The 18,355-nt window shown below is 38.4% G+C and overlaps 1 protein-coding gene across 1 annotated transcript in view; it reads right to left on the bottom strand.

Moving 5' to 3' along the window:
* tmeff2a (transmembrane protein with EGF-like and two follistatin-like domains 2a) overlaps nucleotides 1-17,471 on the bottom strand; it is a 148,363-nt gene extending 130,892 nt beyond the window's left edge. Inside the window, exon 1 of the mRNA XM_024286549.2 lies at nucleotides 16,343-17,471. Coding sequence (XP_024142317.1) covers nucleotides 16,343-16,541 — 199 coding nt within the window. The 5' untranslated portion in view covers nucleotides 16,542-17,471. The remainder of the gene's footprint in view (nucleotides 1-16,342) is intronic.
* Between the last annotated feature and the right edge of the window lie 884 nt (nucleotides 17,472-18,355).

Below are 18,355 nucleotides of genomic sequence, written 5' to 3'. Positions count from 1 at the left end.
ATCAGAAGCCACGGTTCGGCACACGTGTGTACCGTGGAACACCCCAACCCCCACCCCCGCACGTGAACACAACTCGCATAATTTAAATCAATTGTCAGTTCACATCAAATGGAATTCGCGTCAAATTCATGTATATTATCTTTATCCCTAAAGTAACTGCTTCATGTTCATCTGAAGCTCCTGCTGCGTGTGGGAGGAGCTTCTGTCAAAAACGTTTCTCGACTTTATAATGGAGGACGCGCATTGATAGATATCAAGTTTATTTAATTTGAAGACCTGACTAAAAGCATCGGCACACGTTTCCATTTCTGGGTTCAGAGAATCTCCCAGTTAAGAGCAGCAACTGTCCCACACAGGAGAAAGCCGCTGCTCCGTAACAGGGACTTGCCTGTGTTGTCAGGGGACGATAGTATGGCAAGCCAAAGAGATCATAAATCGCCAGGAAAAGCGGGCACAGCAGTGCCATGTTTTACGGATAACAATTATCATTTTAAATATGTAAATGTTCCTACTCTTAGTTTTAATAAAACAATATATTAAAAAAAAGTTTAATTTTAACTGTTTTATTTATGATTTAATTTGGACATAAGGGGGGTAGGATAAGAACATTTATATTTTAAGGGGTACTCCAGATAAATTTGGTATTTTCAACACTATTTTCAAGCATTCTTTTGTCTAAGTTTTTTTAGATTTGGTCTAAAGACATGTAAATGTAATCAGAAACTACATGTTTTAGTGTTTTGTTTCTGTTCAATGTTTAAAAATGTTTTGTTTTAATAAATAGGCCTCAATGAGCAAATGTTTACATATGTAAATAGCCTTATGTGTGTTTGAAGTAATTTATATGTTGTATTAAACATATGTTTTGAAGCGTTTCCAAAAACTAATTTATCTTTTATCTTGTTATTTGTTGCGGTTTTTTGTACTTTTTACTGATCCGAAATATGATCCGAACCATGACCCTAAAAACGTGACATGATCCAAACTGAGTTTTGCAATCCGTTACACACCAACTAAGGTCGAAGACCACTCAGACACCCCATTGAGCAAAAATGTTTGTGCACCTTTCTTTCAACCGCCATGCTGCGAGTTGTAGAAGTTGTAGTGAACACTTGTGCCAGATTTATACTGGTTTGTCTGCGGTGTGTCTCACTTGCGTTATGTGGGGAGTTCGTCTCAGGACCGGCAGTCAGTTGTGCCTTGTTTCCACTGAGCGGTACGGACCAGACCAATCCCCTCTTGGCCAGTTTAGAATGGTCCGGGCAATTTGAGTTTCCATTGACCACCGAACCATCAAAGCGCGTGTGGGATGAAGACCGATTGCGAAGCTTTGCATGAAAATGGTGCAACTACAGCGAAAGACAAGCTGCATCAGCTAACTCAGAAAAGGACAAAAAATTTAAAAAGATAACAGCGGAGGATATTTATACTCCGGAGCAGGTGTTTTATATGGATGAAGCCAGCCTCTACGCTGTGGAACAGTCTATAATGTTCTAAATTGCAAAGCAAAAAAAACTATTTATGTTAAGCAATACTCCAATGCTCTTCAATAAATGTTTTACCAATCGAAAGTGTTTTTGATGAGTATGAATCGGTAACGAACATTCTTTGGCCGCAGAGGTCGGGTGAGACGGAAACGGGGGGATCGTCTTATTCGTGGTTTCTGCGAGTCCCCGGTTCCCAACCCCTGCAAGTAAGTGGGGATATTTTATGTAAAGAATGTATTATTCATTGCAACAAGATTGCGGGAAGCAAGAAAGAATACAACCGAAAAGAGGACACAACTTTCAGTTTGGATCTTGAGTCGGGAAAAGCGCTGGTCGGACGCTCACAACTTTCTCCCAATCAATAGATTTCATCGCATGACGACAGAGGCTCCGCCCTAAAGCGTCCAATCCATTTTTCTGTGGACCTACAACCAACAGGGGACCAGAAATGGTATGAGTCAACTCAAAAGTCCAGTCTGGACCACTCAGTGTAAACAAGGCATTAGTTAACATTTTCTCCACTGTATCTCAGGTCCGTTCCTCCCCCCCTGGCTTCAAAGGAATTGTCCTGCTGTCCCCACATTGAGTAGTTTATCCAACCCACTGGCAATGAGACAACAAGCAATGCATGTTTTGTGTCATATTAAGATTTTTGTACCTCCAAAACTTAAACTTTCATTGTCTATGGTGAAAATTGATTGTCCACAGTGTTGAAGTGCATTATCGTGTGGGCACGTTATCTTAAATAAAAAGTACAACGTAAAGTTTTAATTTTAAACTCGGAACTGTTTCCCGTCTCTCCAACTTTTAACACATCAACAAACTGGAAATTGAACTGCTGCATAAAGCTTGCGTTGCAAAGGGACAGTATAAGATGCAGACATGCAACGCAGGAGGTGATGTAAACATTCAAATTGATTAATGAATGTTCTATTTTTTGTGTCAATGTAACACAACAGAGACAATTCAGACGGACCAGTGCAAATCAGCCTTAATACAAAATGCAAGGGTGATATAGCTGAGATGTGCACGTTTCCAACAGATCTTTCATTTTTTCGCCCCCCCACCATAAATCCTTTGAACTGGGAAAGGGGCCTATAAGAGTGCATACTTCTTGCTCCAGGTTTGTTCAATTTTCACCTGCACATTCCATAACTAGCAACAAGGGCAGTTGCTTACTAAGAAAACGTATTAATGACTAGAGCAGGATTGTCCAAAGTCAGTCCTCGAGGGCTGGTGTCCGACATGTTTTTCATCCAACCTGCCACTAAAGATCCTTATTGGCCAAACACTCCTAATCCAGGTAATCCGCAGCAGATAAGGAAGGTTTCTGGAAAACCAGCAGGAGGGCAGCCCTCAAGGACTGACTTTGGACACCCCTGGAGTAGAGCTAAGCATAGGGACCAGCATCACCCGCATATCAAAAGTGCATGCAGCTTGCATTAGCCTTACGAGTACTAAATTATATTTTTACCAAATGCACTAATTTTCAATTAGTCTCAACGGAATAGCAGGAAACACTTTCCCTTAAGATATGCCTTCTCTTTGTCACCCACCACGGGACAACCCAAAAACATGCAGCAGTACTATGTGACTATATCTTAAGATGTCAAGTTGTTGAAGCCTAATAACATATTTTACTTCTTTTAAATACGATAATTTTTCACAAACAGTTGATCTACCTTTTGTACTGTTTTTGGTATTTGCGTTGCGCTATAATGTCTTTTTTTTCTTGAAACATGTCACCTTTATGCTTCTTTGCATGTATCCCAGCAACAAAGATAAAAGGGTTTTACCAATAAATTCTGTGCTGACAATTTTTACTACTGATTGCACAATCCATATAAAATTTAGGCCGTTCAAGCACAAAATTTGGCAGACAGATGGATACAATAAAGAGCCTCATGGCAATACCTGCAGTAACATTGTTACAAAACCCACCGTTGCCTTAGATGTGTAAGAAAATCCAATATTCTATCCAGTCAGTCAGGTAGATTCTTTAGGAAATTGGACCACATCATTTTAGTGTGTCTTTTACTGTTTGAACCAGGTTTCTTAAAGCACCAAGCAACAAAAAAGGAAGAGAGAAAAGCATTAAGAAAAAAAAAGAAGCAATTTTTTTTAATAACAGGAAAAGAAAATGCTACTCCTCCACACGCCATTAAACTATCATGCGAACCAAGAAACAGATGTGCAGTCTGGACATTTTTTGGGGGGCCTAGGAGCTAGAGAAAATCATGCATCAGTAGAAAACAATAACTGAGTGGGATTCATGACTGCTGGAGACATTCTCATAGTCCTATACAAAACAGTGTAATCAAGACACATATGACAAAACAATATGTCTTGAAAATACAAAGAGGATTGTCTTCAAAGTGTTTACCGGGCAAAAATACAAAACAGGCTTTGTTAAGACCTTAAGTTTCTGAAAATATTAACAATAAAACAATAAGAGATGACAGGAGATCATAATTTCTCAGAAACTGCAGAGAAGCTGTTGTTGCATAGGCTTTAAGGAAAAGTACAAAACTAATTTGTCAAATGACAAATGCAGGCTTCAAGCACAACCTCATTTTCACACCTAAAAATGTGTAATTAGACATCTATCCAATTGAGTAAAATGGATTTGTGTGCAGCATCAGCAACAGTACCATCTTGGCACCTTTTGCAGATTGTAAGAAGAAGTAGCTGTTTACAAAAAGTACAACCTTTGCTTTGCTTGTACAGAAGTCTTTCTCATTAATAATGGAGAAGTGGGCTGGTTTTGTGATGGTTACAAGAACGTTATAACACATGTTTCATAAATACAGCCTAAAACATTGATGCTGCAACACTTTCCTTCAAGCACAGAGGTTTAGACCAAGAGCACCTCAGATTGTGTTCAAGTGTGTACCTGTATTTACAAAGCATACATCAATCCAGCTTCACAAACTGCATTACTAGAACTAGAAATTAAGAATTAGAAAAAAAATTGTTAATGGTAAATAGCGTACATTTACATAGGGATTCACTACCTTCTTAGATGTGATTTACAGTCCCATCACGCATACATATTTGATTGATTGATTGATTGATTGATTGGTTTATTTCAAGCATAGATTGAAAATTTATGCTTAAATATTTACATGCTGATGGCAGATCCACTGCCTAACACTGGCACCAACTTAGAACCACCAGAAGCAATGTGGAGTTCAATGTCTTATCAGAGACACTTTGACGCAAGGCTGGGAGCAAACCAGAAATCTTCCAATCTGAACGCATTATAACTCCCAACTTGTCATTTATGGACGTCTGGTCTGAGGCCACTTTTTGACATTTTAGGTGTCCCCAACTTGCTTTTTGATGTGTTGGCTGTTCCAATGAAATCAGGAGTCCTCTACATCCGGGCTATGAACCAGTACGGGTCCGAGGGATGCCTGGAACCAGGCCACAGACGCTAATCAGGGGTCCCCAACCCTTGGGACGCGGACCTGACCAGTACCCTAACCTGGTACCGAATCCGAAGACCCGTGATTTAATGTGAACAGCCAGAGCGTCAAAAAAAAAAAAAACAACAAAAAAAAAAAAACAGCCAGAGCATCAAAAAACGACAAATAGGGGACACCAAAATTGGCAAAAAGTGACAAACAACAGCAATACATTCATATATGAAGAGTTGGGAGTGAGAATGTGTACTCCGATCAGAGGCTGATCGCCCCACCTCTGTACCACCTTTTAGTAAATACTTTGATTTATTGATTGATAGGAATGTTTCTGTAAACGTGAGACATAAATCCTCATTCCTTTTCGGTCCGACTTTGATCTTAGACCAATTCAAGAGAACACCTCCCAATAAATTCAAACATCTGCCTGGTCGTTGATGGTCCGCCTGGCTCTGGAACCTCTCCTTAGATCTACTTCGAGCCTGAAGAAATTTTGGTTTGCAATATATTTGACAATTGGGCCTGCTCTTGACCAGAGACCTTTGCCTGCTTGGTGTAGGGGGTGAGGGGTGATGTTGAGGTTTTAAGAGTCATATGTTGCAACGTCTTTAAAATTTGCTGATGTTACAAAGCACACTGCTTCATGTGAAAGCTGGCACATGCCCTTGAAATCATCCTACAGAAAATCCACAAACTGTGGATACTTTAAATATTTAAGATCTAAGGTTTTTTTCTTAATGAATTCATTATTTTAGACCACAGGTCTACGTAATGTTGTAGAATGCTTAAGATCTTGAAAATAAAACAGCTGTATTGCAAATAAGCAGAGTACAGGAAATGCAAGTGTATTTCACTTCTTAATATTCATCAGAAGACTGGAATTTGCTCAGTGGCACATTTGCTTCCAAGCCTTCTCCGTGAGGAACCACAAAGTTCTGCACATTTCAGCACTTTTGGGGCCAGAGAACATCCCCATTAGAGTTCCTCTCAGTTCATCCAGTGGAGAGTATGCATTACAGCGAATGCCACCTGTCAAGCTGGCTGACTTCCTCTTGGCTCCTTACAAAAGGCTTTTTCTTTTTTTTCCTTCCAACACTTGAATGTTCTAAATTATATAACCCCATTTTAGGAATATAAAAGTTTATAACACTGAATAATGAGTTCACATTTTTTACAGCTGGTCTTTATGTGCAAGTGAAATGCTCTTTGGCCAGTTGGTATCAGGAGATGGACAATGAAATGCAGAATTACTTTTGTTAGACGTTTTTTTTTTATACATACGCTACATGTATGTCAGAAATATGTCAAAGAAACATTTAATATTTTCTTATTCAACTTATGCCTTTGACACAACTCACTTTACAGGTGAATATGGGCTCTCTGAAGGTGAAAAATGGGCAAACCTGTGAGGGGCACACATGTAATTTGCAAAGATTTTAAGATCTAAGATCCTTGGGTTAGTCCATGGAGGGAAAAGAATACAAAAAAAAAAATCCTGATATAGTTTTATGTGACCGATTCTGTTGTCATAACTATGTACTGTCTGAGTGGAACAGATTTTCAGCTTCATCTTCTTTATTGTTACTTCATGTATTTGCCATACCATGCTAATTGACACGGTAAAGACGTACCAACAAAACAAAAGTGAATTGGGTTTTACTCTGTTATATAACACTGTCATGAACACAGCTGAAGACACTTCCAAAAGGTAAAATTTAAGCATTTGTTAGTTTATCTGGTGAGGTTTTAGCCAAATGGGTAACTTTCCGTCTTAAACGATATAATAGCATAATAAAACTTACTAGAGAAAGTACATTTCCATTAATTTGGAACACATGTAACTGATTCTATAAACCCTCTGGTGAATCCTAAACAAAGTGGTTTACCATAAAGCTCAACATTTTAAATATTATATTTACAAGTAAAAATTAAAAAGGTCTGTACATAAAGTGTGTCTGGCACATCTGGCATAAAAAAAACATTAAAATAACATCAAAAACACACAAAAAAAGTGGATTTTCTAATATAAAAGGCTATGCTGCTGGCAGAATATTTTAACAAAACATAAAAAATGTTTTAATGAGAAAAACCAAAGTACTAAAACAAAAGCAATCAAAGAAACTATCAACTTAATGGAGAAGATTTAGCAAACACCACTGGCTGATCCATACAGATCAAGGTTGCAATAAATCATCACCATCATCAAGTAAGTTGAGGATAAAAATATGTCCCCACAGAATTTTAGTTTCAATGTGGAATATATAAAAAATGATGTTCTGCATATTTGCATAGAAAACAATACAACAAAAAACTCAAACAAAAGTTACAATACAGGGAGACCCCACCCGTTTTTCAGAATAAAGCATCTAAAAAAGTAAAACTAGTGATTAATGCACCAAGTCTCATACAAGTCAGAACTTTTCTTTACAAATAATAAAAAAAACATTAAGAAATAAAGACTTCATGGAACAGCAACAAAACTTTGAGCCATCTGGTGGCAAACTGATGTCATTAAAACAGAGTATAGTTGAAGTACTGACTAAGACTGAGTGTAAAAAAAAACTGAGTAATAAAATTATATTAAACTTGATTAGACTATCAATATTGATTGGTCAAATCTTTATATCAGTTCTTTCTTTCAAGGTAATTCTTGAAATATCTCTGGCAAAATAAAAATTTCTAATATTAGTATTTTTACATTTCCTTAATTTATCACTGAAATTCAGTGTAAAAGTTTCATTATTTTGGTTAAGTATAAACTCAGTTTTATACAAAAACACTAACAAGTTTTCAATAATAGAACCAAAGAAAAGCAATTATATATTGAACTGAAATTCTGAGAAAAATTTCACTCAACTCTGAGACTTTTTGATATTTTTATAGTGATCCTCCCTCTTAAAAAGATTTTCTATTCGCATACATTTCATGATTATAACACGACTACATAAACACACGCATTAGATCCTTAATCCAGAACAAAGAGGTTTTCCCACCAAAGAAGCCATTATTTACAATAAGATTTTTTTTTAATACTGGTGTGGTAGCTCATTTTAATTGACAGCAGCTTCAGTAAAATCCTCAACACATAATTTTATTTGTAACCATCTAGAAAATACTGACTCTTGTAGTCTGATTTTTTTCTTTTTACCATTAATGTTTTTTACTGAGAATTTTCAGAGAAATCTGGGCTCAAATAATGGGATAGAAATCAATATGGAGACTAGCTAAATCATATTTGATGTTTTCAACTATCAATAGTTTTCATAAGATTGTAGAATAAGTTACGAACGCGGACTAACAGTCTAGGAAAGACATCAGCTGTTCTGCAACGCTTGTTTGTGTGAACATCAAAAACATAACAGATACGACAACAATAATCATTACTGAAGTAAAAATTAATGATTATATATTCGTCTTTTGTACTATTTAAGTAAAAACTCCCAGTGGTCCAAAAACCTTTTGTTTTCTAGGACATAGTTTCTGCAGAGCAGAAGTTCAGCTTGGAGCCAGATGCCAGCTCAGCTTGGACTCAATTTGAGTCCAATAAAGAAATACTCAGAAATGCAATTTTAAGCTTATATATATATATATGCGTCCTCCATCATTAGAAAAACGCTACAACAACATGTTAAAAACACAATTTTCACTGGAGTGGGTCTTTAAAAAAAAATCTTAATTTCCATGTCATCAAACTAGGAAAGCAGCAACAGCTGCAGTGACTGAAACCTGAAACAGGTGCACACGATTAAAACTTCAGCACAAAAGGGCAGAGGACATAAAATAAACACAGGACCAGGTTAATAAATCAAAGAACTAAGGCCTAAAAAAACAAACAAGCATACTGTAACAGGTACAGAGTAATAAAAAGACTTTATCACACTGACATAATGATTCAGGAGATCACTGTTTGCACCAACAGTTTCATCGCCGCTCTCATTCTGTCTGCTACCAAATGTTAATCGGTGTTGCTGGTTTCAACGGGATCGGAGCACAGCGCCGCGTCAGAGGCCTGGAAAACGGATACTTCCTGCTCCTGCTTTCCAGCTCCAGGAGAAGATTACAGTGGCCTGAATAATTAACGAAAACAAGCTGCCAAACATCAAATATTGAACAGGTGATGTTTATATGTTAACGGTTAAGATGGGGAGCTAAGCACTTTCTTGTCTAAAAGAGAGATGCCGCCTGTCCTCAGACCTACCTGGAATTTCACTCCACTAGGAAGATTTAGGGGTCCTTTTCCCGTGTTTTAAGCATCGTACTGATCAATAATTAACACAGCTAAATTAATAATGAGGGCTGAAGAACCACAGTGGTGAAACATTTTTTCTTGACCTCTCTTACACAAAGTTTTTTTTTTTTTTTTTATAAACTCGCAACAAGTATTGAGCGGCACATATTATGTCATACAATAAAAAAACATTAAAATATTTCTAATAACTAACTGGATGCAACCAAGTTTTTGGAAAAGTTTTTCAGTCAAGCTGGTGTCTTTTTTTTTTTTTTTTTTTAGCTGATTGCTGATTTTTTTTTTTTTTTTCCCAAACAGGCAGCGCCTCAGCCGCCCCATCTCCTACCAAATCATCTGTTTACTGTCAAGGGGTGGTGACTTGCATGCAACTCTGGGGCTTTGGACCGCCGCAGTGACGACGCTTTGAGGCAGATGGCTGATTCTCGACAGACTTCTGTTAAATCACTGCTCTTGATGGAATTTACGAGAGGCTTTTGCATATTCCGCGCTTATCCCTGTCATTATAACTACCCAGGCATCACACGGTGGCTGACACAGCCAACAATAAGTCGAGGTTTTTGCCGAAGAAGGGATTGAGGCTTTTTTTTCCGGAATTAACCCCTGGGACATGTGAGCTAGATAATGGGATAATAGAGGAGGCTTCTACCATGCTCTTATGACAAAGTGACAATCTGCAACAACGATAGAGTTGGACTGACGTATCGTCAATAGTGACAGAGGCTTTTCTTCTTCATAAATGCATTTTAATAAAAAAAAAAAAATCTGTATTGAAAATTTGGCTTTGTCCGAATTCCCACCCTAATCCCTAACTACTGAAAAGCTATATAGTGAAAGACTATCTTGCGCCCTGGATTTTAAAATCAATTTGGACACCATGCTAACTACTTTACTTTTGTTTTGCTAAACGCCGGATTTGACATTACCGATTTCACAAAGTGAAAATTAAATTAAAAAATCTAGACTATTGGATCTATTTGGGACTCCACTGTGGTCTGATGATGAAACTGTGGATGGTTTATTAGTGTATTTGTGATGTAGAAAATGCAATGGGTGTGCTCTGCTGCATCCACTTTTAGACAACTTGATTCATGTACGTCTCTGATTGGGCCTCTGTCAGCTGTACAGGGGAAGTTAAAAAAAAGCACAAAATATTTGGTTAAAAAAAAGATTTACAGTCTAAAAGTATCAACAGGCTGCTGTTCATTTTCACCAGTGTGACCACTGTTGACAGGAAGTTTTCTAAAAGTTTTAATGCTTTTAACCTGCACATAAGGTACTAAGTGCAGCCAGGAGTTAGACTGTAACAAAATGCCAAACTTAGTTTTTGAATATTTTGAATTCAAAAAACAGTTGAAAACAAAAATCAGATGTTTTATAGCCTTTGCCGGTAAAGATTTTGACTATCATGAACATGAAGAGAAGATATACTGCAGTAATAAATCCCTGATCCACCAGCTGTAAGCTATCCACTCTAATCTATCTGAACGGACAGTCAGAACTGGATGTTCCCTTTTTCCATGGTTTTAATACAGTCCTTGAGGCCTGTTTTGTGTGTGATGCAAAACAGCTGGGGGCCAGGGTAATACCGGCAAAATTACCATGTAGTGAAGCACAGCATCTTTACGGATACTCTGTATTACATGTATAGATTCATACATTGTCTCTTCAAAATAAACAAGGCTAGAACTGAGCAGAAGACCTATTTTTTTTTTTCAAATTTGAAGCAAAGCCTTCATTTATGCATTAAAAATTAACCAATAAAATATATTTTAATAAATAAAATGATGTACCTGATAAATTAATCATTCAAGAGCAAGAACATAATAGAATCAAATAAACAAATAGGAAAACACCATCCCCTTTTACCCTGGTGCTGCCCAATGGTGCGAAGGCAGGTTCAACAACACCCAGGTGCAACACAGACTGCTTTATCGACACTGCTGTGGTAATAAAAAAGTGCAGTGGAGCTTCCCAAAACCCTCTTTTCAGGCTGAAAGCAGTTCATCTCAAGAGCAGCCATCATAAAAACAACTCCATTGAACACCTTTCCCTCCCATCTGCCATCATAATATCAAATAGCTATCATGTGCAGTAGAAGGTAAGTCACACTCTTGGCAAAAACCCATAAAAATGAGTGTCAGCAGTACTATTATTGTCTTTCAGTATTTTATACTATAAAGAATCAGTGTTTGCATGTACACTCAATGGCCACTATATTAGGTACACCTTGTTAGTACCAGGTTGGACCCCCTTTTGCCTTCAGAGATGTCTTAATGCTTTATGGCATAGATTCAACAAGATACTGGAAACATTTGTCAGAGAGTTTGGTCCATACTGACATGATAGCATCATGACGTTGAAGCAGATTTGTCGGCTGCACATCCATGATGTCAATCTCCCATTCCACCGTATCCCAGAGGTGTTCTATTGAGATCTTCTGATTGTTGGGGCCATTTGAGTCTAGTATACTCATTGTCATGTTCAAGAAACTAGTCTGAGATGATTTTAGATTTCTGATATGATGCTATATCCTGCAGGAAGTAACTTTCAGAAGATGCTACACTGTGGCCATTAAGGGATGAAAATGGTCAGCAACGATACTTAGGGAGGCTGTAGAATTGTAAACATGCAAACCAGGATGGATCCATATTTTCATGATCTTGACACCAAATTCTGACCCTTCATCCAAATGTTGCAGCAGAAATTGAGACTCATCAGACCAGGCACGTTTTTCCAATCCAATGTGGTCTTCTGCTGCTATAGCCCATCTGCATCAAGGTTGAACGTCTTCTGTAGACCGTGGTTATAACAAGTGGTAATTTGAGTTACTGTTGCCTGTCTATCAGCTAGAATCAGTCTGGCAATTCTCCTCTGACCTCTGGCATCAACAAGGCATTTCCGTCCCCAGAACTGCAGCTCACTGGATATTTTCTCTTTTTAGACCATTCTCTGTAAATCTTAGAGATGGTTATGTGTGAAAATCCCAGTAGATCAGCAGTTTCTGAAATACTCAGACCAGCCCACCTGGTACTAAGAACGATGCCGCTTTCAAAGTAACTATAATCCCAGTTATTTCCCATTCTGATGCTTGGTTTGAACTGCAGCAGTTCACATTGACCATGTCAAATAGTGTTTCAGAATTTAAGTCCTTTCTTTGTAATTTTGGTGCACTCACCTCAACAGCATGAAAATCATTCCGAGATGAAGCAAACTCCTTATTGTTGATCCGTTTTCTACCACACCTTAGGTCCTGGCAGTGGTATGACTGTCACTAAGGGTTCAACTCATTTAATCAATTGGTACAAGTCAGGGCACCCTTGGCATGGAAGGTGCCTTTTTCAGCCAGTGTTGATCTGCATTTCAGTGTTCAGACTCCAAGGTTTCTGATACAAAAGCCAACAATCAAGTGCCCACAAACTCCCACATCTCAAAAATGTATTTGGTTAGTGAGCAAAATGTTCAAACTTTTATGGCTATCTGAACACTTTCAGGAAAGCTATTGGCAAGTTCATCAATATGGGTTAAAAAAACATTAGGTAACCTAAAACTTATAACCTAAAAATGATGTCTCAAGTGTTTTTATGAAAATAGGCTGTCTTACAGGAAAATAACTCTAATATTGTAGTTCTTGTTTTTCTTTCCAAATCTGTTGTCCTTTTTGTTTTGTTTTGTTTTTTACACGAAAATATATATTTTCAATCCTTTTTATTATTGAAATATAGCTGCAAGGATGGAAAGGGTACATTTTTGTAGGGAAAAAGATTGACTGCCAGAAATTTATAATGTTTCTCATTATTGTTCTTACTTGCCAATCTAATCCAATGATTAGGAGCGTTTGGCCTGCTGTCTGTGGTTACACACACCTGCTGGGCTCCTCTAAAAGCTGTGAGTTAAGCAACTCCAGCGAACCACTTGTGTTATTAGTGCTCGTTTTATCTGGAATAAAGAAATTTCTCTTAATGCTGGAGTTGTTGATTTGGTGCACTGCCGTGCTAATTTCTAGTGTTGTTGAGGCAAAAGCACATACTAATGAAGGTTCTTATTGCAGTATTCATGACACACAGAAAAAAAGACGTGTCTACAGGTCTACTTAAGCTGCAAAAGTTAGGCTGTACAGGGCCAACAGTGCCACATGGGACTCAATTGCTCACCACAAACGTCTCGACTCATGAAATGTTTCTACCGTCAGGGCCCAGACACAGCCAACATGTCCACTGATGCGGCTTGTGTACTTATAAATGTTCAAGGTCCACTCGTGACAGTTTGAACTTATTTCCTTCAAGGTATTTTGGAACAATGCAACTCTTGTTTTTACTTCTATTTGTCTTTTGTGGTATGGGAAAACAGTGGTGATGTGGTTAACACTCAGCAAAAACGTCCAGGTTCAAATCCCACCTGTGTCCTTTTTTGTGTGGAGTTGCGTGTTTTCCCTGCGTGTCATTGCGTGGTGCTGGGACAGACTATCAACCTTCACTGGGTGTACCCTGCCTTCCCTTAACAGTTTCCAGGATAGGCTCCAGCAACTATAACCCCATGATTCATGACCCAAAAAGAAATTGAGCCTATTTTGAGGATGGGTACTATATGGTTTGATCTTATCCCATCCATGTTTGAGCAAAAATTGATTCACTATCGTGACATATTATGGTACAATTGACGTCCCAACGCTCTCACTCACAGAACCACTCTCCTGTTTTTAAGTCCAGGAACCAGTATCATGGCCCACCTCTGCAAGGTGGGAGAGGGGGGTTATTCTCAGGGATGACACCAGAGCTATAACAGCCCCTAAACAGACATACTTTTGTGCCAAAATGACACTGCCACACACCAACTGGTGTAGTGTGAAGGTAGGCCCTAACAATAATTTCTGTTTGCAGCTTAGAACCCAGATTTTTATCTCTTTGACCCCCCTTGTATAGGAGCTTGTACACTTCTTATGTATTCAGTGTAGCAAAAATTACCACATTTCTATATTTTGTGTTTCACTTAGCAGATTTTAACGGAACCCCCTCAACACTATCTAAGAAGCCCCCGGTCAAGGACTAAAAAGATTTTGCTTTGCTTGACATCATTGGCTTGTGAGTTTTTTGTAATGTTTTTAGTGTAGAAAAATATAGCCTGATGTCATTATGGCATATATAGCACATCCCTGTGTCCCAGTTTTTACACTAAATCTTTCAAATATTTATATTAACAAATGAATAAAGAGACACATTGTGTTCTATAACCAACCTGCACTATAATAATGAGTTTTTTGTATAATCAGTTTGGCTCATGTGAAACTTTTCAGAAATAGTTTCTAGCTTATCCTTCATTGCAGTCTGAATGCCTCTCTTAAGCAGAACGATTTTTTATTCTCAAAGTCCATTTACATCCTCTTTTTTTTTTACTCCTTAGAATAAAATCTCCCTCAATACTCATTCAAAGGCGGCATAACTGAGACTGAAACCTCATTTTCCTGCCAGCACAACCCATAATTATCGTTGTCTTATCACTAAAGTGACACTAAACTCATCATATAACCATTTCCCAGTCAGTTCTCCCTGGAAGGAAAGGTATCACACATGAGTGTTACAGTTAGAGCACACGTGGACCAGAGTGGATAATTATGGCCCGTCCAATTAGGCTGTAGTGACTTTATTATTGTTATTAACATTAAAAAGGTTCTTATCTTATACACTGCATACCACTTGTCATAGTCGATTTATTCTAATTGACACTAGGGGCATACGGGTTGCGCGTGTGTTCTTAGCATATGCACTTAAGCCTCATTAAGGCACGTTGGATTAAAAAAAAAACCTTCGCTGAACACGCATGCAGGAGTGTGTCGGGAAGTGGGTGGGTACTGGGCAAGTGTGTGTCAGGACAGGATGTGTGCCATTTTCGGTCGTTATGTGAGAAGAACCTCCACCGTCAACAGCAGCAGCACATCATGATCCCCTCAGTGCTGTACGGACGTAATGTTTAAAAAATAAAAAGACGGATGATCTGAAGTGGTATAGGGATAAACATCATGTGATCAATTACTGGGGTTAATTCACAGAGAGGTATGCTGATCACTGATGCTAGAAACTAATTCCTGCTGCAGCTCCAGTAATGAGGAATTTTTCAACAGAAAACAAGCAAACAAAAAAAAATAATAATCACACCTAATTTTCCGAGGGATTAACAAAAACAATTGGTTAACTAATCCTAATTTAATTAGCATGTTACCTCCATCAAAATAGTAATTAATTGACTTTATTTCCAATTAGGCTTTAATTCTAGTTTATTCTGAGTCTCATAAGCAACACAGAAACATCTTTTGGCATCTTTAAACAAGCTACCGTGGCTGAAGAAGTCTTGTTTCTTTAAGAATGCCAATTATAATGCAAGCCTACCCCTCCGACTCAAATGGCATCATGACTCCATATTGATGTCTGCCTTTTATGAGCTATAATATCAATACTGCTACTGGGCCTGAGTGTGTGATCGGCTGGGAGCTATTTTGAGGGCTCAGTCTTGGATGGACGACAAGGGAAAATATATGGCAACACTGTGGGCTGATTTACAGAGCGAAGAGAAGAGGCGCTGCGCTCTGCGCATCCAGCTCCTCTTATTTTATGGGTTCCCTTTTTTTTTGTTGTTGTTGTTTGTTTTGTGGGCGCTTAAGGACGAAAAGGGGGAAAAGTGATAATCACCATTGAGGAATGATGGGAAACAACTTCCCTTCCAGTTGCCAGTTGCAAAGGTGGAACTAATGGCATGCCATGAAGATGGATTTTCCCTCATGTAGATTTGTGTGTCTCGTGTGGATTGTTATAATTTGTGTTTGTTGTTTTGGATCATGTATTTTTTTAATCTAAAATTTTATCATTTTAGTCAAACAACAAGGTTATTATTGTTGCTATTGTTACCTTTAAATGTTAGCAACTTTGATAGAATTTTAATTATATTACTTTAGCTCATAATTTTTAGCCTGCTGACATAAGAAATGAAAAAACCTAGCAAAACACTCCCCCAATATATATATATATATGATAAACATAGCTCTTTCAGTTTAGGTGTCTTCAGCTTTAATGCTACAACACTCCTGTAAAGTTTTGTTGGCTTTTGTTTTTTGTTTTTAGAGGATATTGACCTCAGAGCTTTAAAATTCAAGCTAAAACTTAAGGTGGGAAATAAAAATAAAGAAGTAGCCTCACCGGAGCAGTTCCAGCCTGTCGGCGTCTGGCAGTCGCTGAGGGACGACGGGAAGGCGCGCAGCTGCTCCACAGGTAAAGTAGCGAGGAACGAGACCAGCGTGATCCTGAACCAGCCTCCCGCGGCGGCGCTCCTCCAGCGGCGCGGCCGGCGGCGCTCCTCCAGCGGCGCCTGCGCTGCTGCGGCTGCGGACGGACCCATCTCTCAGTGGCGCCGGCCGCGAGGTGGGAGAGACACGCGCGTGAGCACCGACAGGTTCCGCGAGGCGCCTAAACACCAACGGCAGACCATCTTCCGACAGACACCGCGCGCCCCATGTAGCAGAGCCGCGTGGACACTTATCAAATCCAAAAGGAAAGCGGGAAAGGAAGGAGACTCCGGTGGAAGAGAGGAGGAGGGAGAAGAGGAGGCTGCCGGAGCCGCGATGGAGGTGGTTTGGTGGGATGGAGGGGAAAAAAAGTTAGCAAGCAATAAGACTTCCGTGCAGAAGAGGATGCTAAGGAGAAGAGGGGAGGAAAGGAATAAAAAAAAGAAACTTGAAGAAAAATAAAATAAAAAGAATAAAACTGTAAACTAAGAGCCAGAATATCCCACGGGTAAGGTGTGAAGACAGCGGCCGATGTTGATAGAATCCACGGGTGAGGCGAGCGGCGGTCCTCCCGATACTTTGTGTGGTGCGTTCAGGGTCGCAGCGACTCTGTGCTTCTCCCTCTCCCGAGCAGCTGGTTATGATCACGTGGAGTGTGATGCACACACAGAGAGGGAGCCAATCAGTAACAATTAGAAACATACATTTTTCGCAGAATTGGCAACAGATAGGAGAAAAGGAATATAAAAAAGAAAAAAAACCGCAAGGAGTTTGAAAATACAATAAGACAAGAGTCTGCAATATTCAACACATAGATCCACTTCAATACAAAAGTATTTTTTGTGTTAACATGTTCTTATAGCATTTTTCTGATGAAGGACATATAAAGTAAGACTAAAACTATTATTCTAAGTATTTCTTTATTCCGATTGCTGTAAATCGGGAGTTGGCAAAAAAATTGCAGTTAGAAAAGTTTGTAGTTGACTTCTATTTATAAAATATTAATTTAATAAAAAACATCCATGTACATCTTAATTTTCCCCCTATGAGTTTGCATCTCGCTCCGATATTCCTCAACATTTTTCTTGCTAAGTTAATGTTATGATTGTGAGGGGTTGTCAACAAAGGGAAGTGCGGGCAGGCTCAGACCTCGCCAACAACTCCTGCCACTCTGAAAAAACTATCCTTGAAAGTGACAATTTTAACTTCCTCTTCTTTTATGTTTTTGGACAAAACAGCATAATCACAATTAACCCTTTATCACCAGATCTCCAGTGTTCTTTGATTTACTGTATTTATTTTTTATTGTTAACACAATCAATATAATTCCAGCAGATTCTGAAGGTATGAGTCTCTTTTTTAGGAAGTGGTGGTGGAGGACCCAAACACAGGAGCCCAGGCTTGGTGACAGGAACTTAAACCATTTAATGAATTAACCAAAACATGACAAAAACACATGGAGGACCATGTATAATAGATCAAAAGATGGTCAGCGGGTTTTGACTTAATTTCTCACTGACTGTAACCCAGCAGGAGACGCAATGTCTTTTTTCACCCTTTAGGAAAATAAGACATTGACTTGTATTTATGTTATTGTCACTCTTATGATAAATATAGACTAACTATTGGTTATTTGGAATAAATAAAACAGAAATAGAAAGAGAAAACATACTTTTTTTTTCAAAATATGAAATAGTTACATAACGTTTATATAACTTCAGAGGTTTACATGACTTCTCTGAAAAAAATAACAATTAAGATTTACTTAAGAAAATACTTGTAACAGTTTGCACTCACAATTCCTAATTACATTTCACTGCATTTATGAATATAAAAACTACCAACAATAATCGAGTAAAATGTACTTACGTTCACAAGTAAGATCATGATCCAATCTTAAGTAACTAAAACAAATATAAATTTATCT

The sequence above is a fragment of the Oryzias melastigma genome, linkage group LG21 (genome assembly GCF_002922805.2).
Source record: "Oryzias melastigma strain HK-1 linkage group LG21, ASM292280v2, whole genome shotgun sequence".
Classification (NCBI taxonomy): domain Eukaryota; kingdom Metazoa; phylum Chordata; class Actinopteri; order Beloniformes; family Adrianichthyidae; genus Oryzias; species Oryzias melastigma.
Note: the sequence above shows the minus strand (reverse complement) of the source record. Positions and strands in the feature narration are given on the sequence as shown.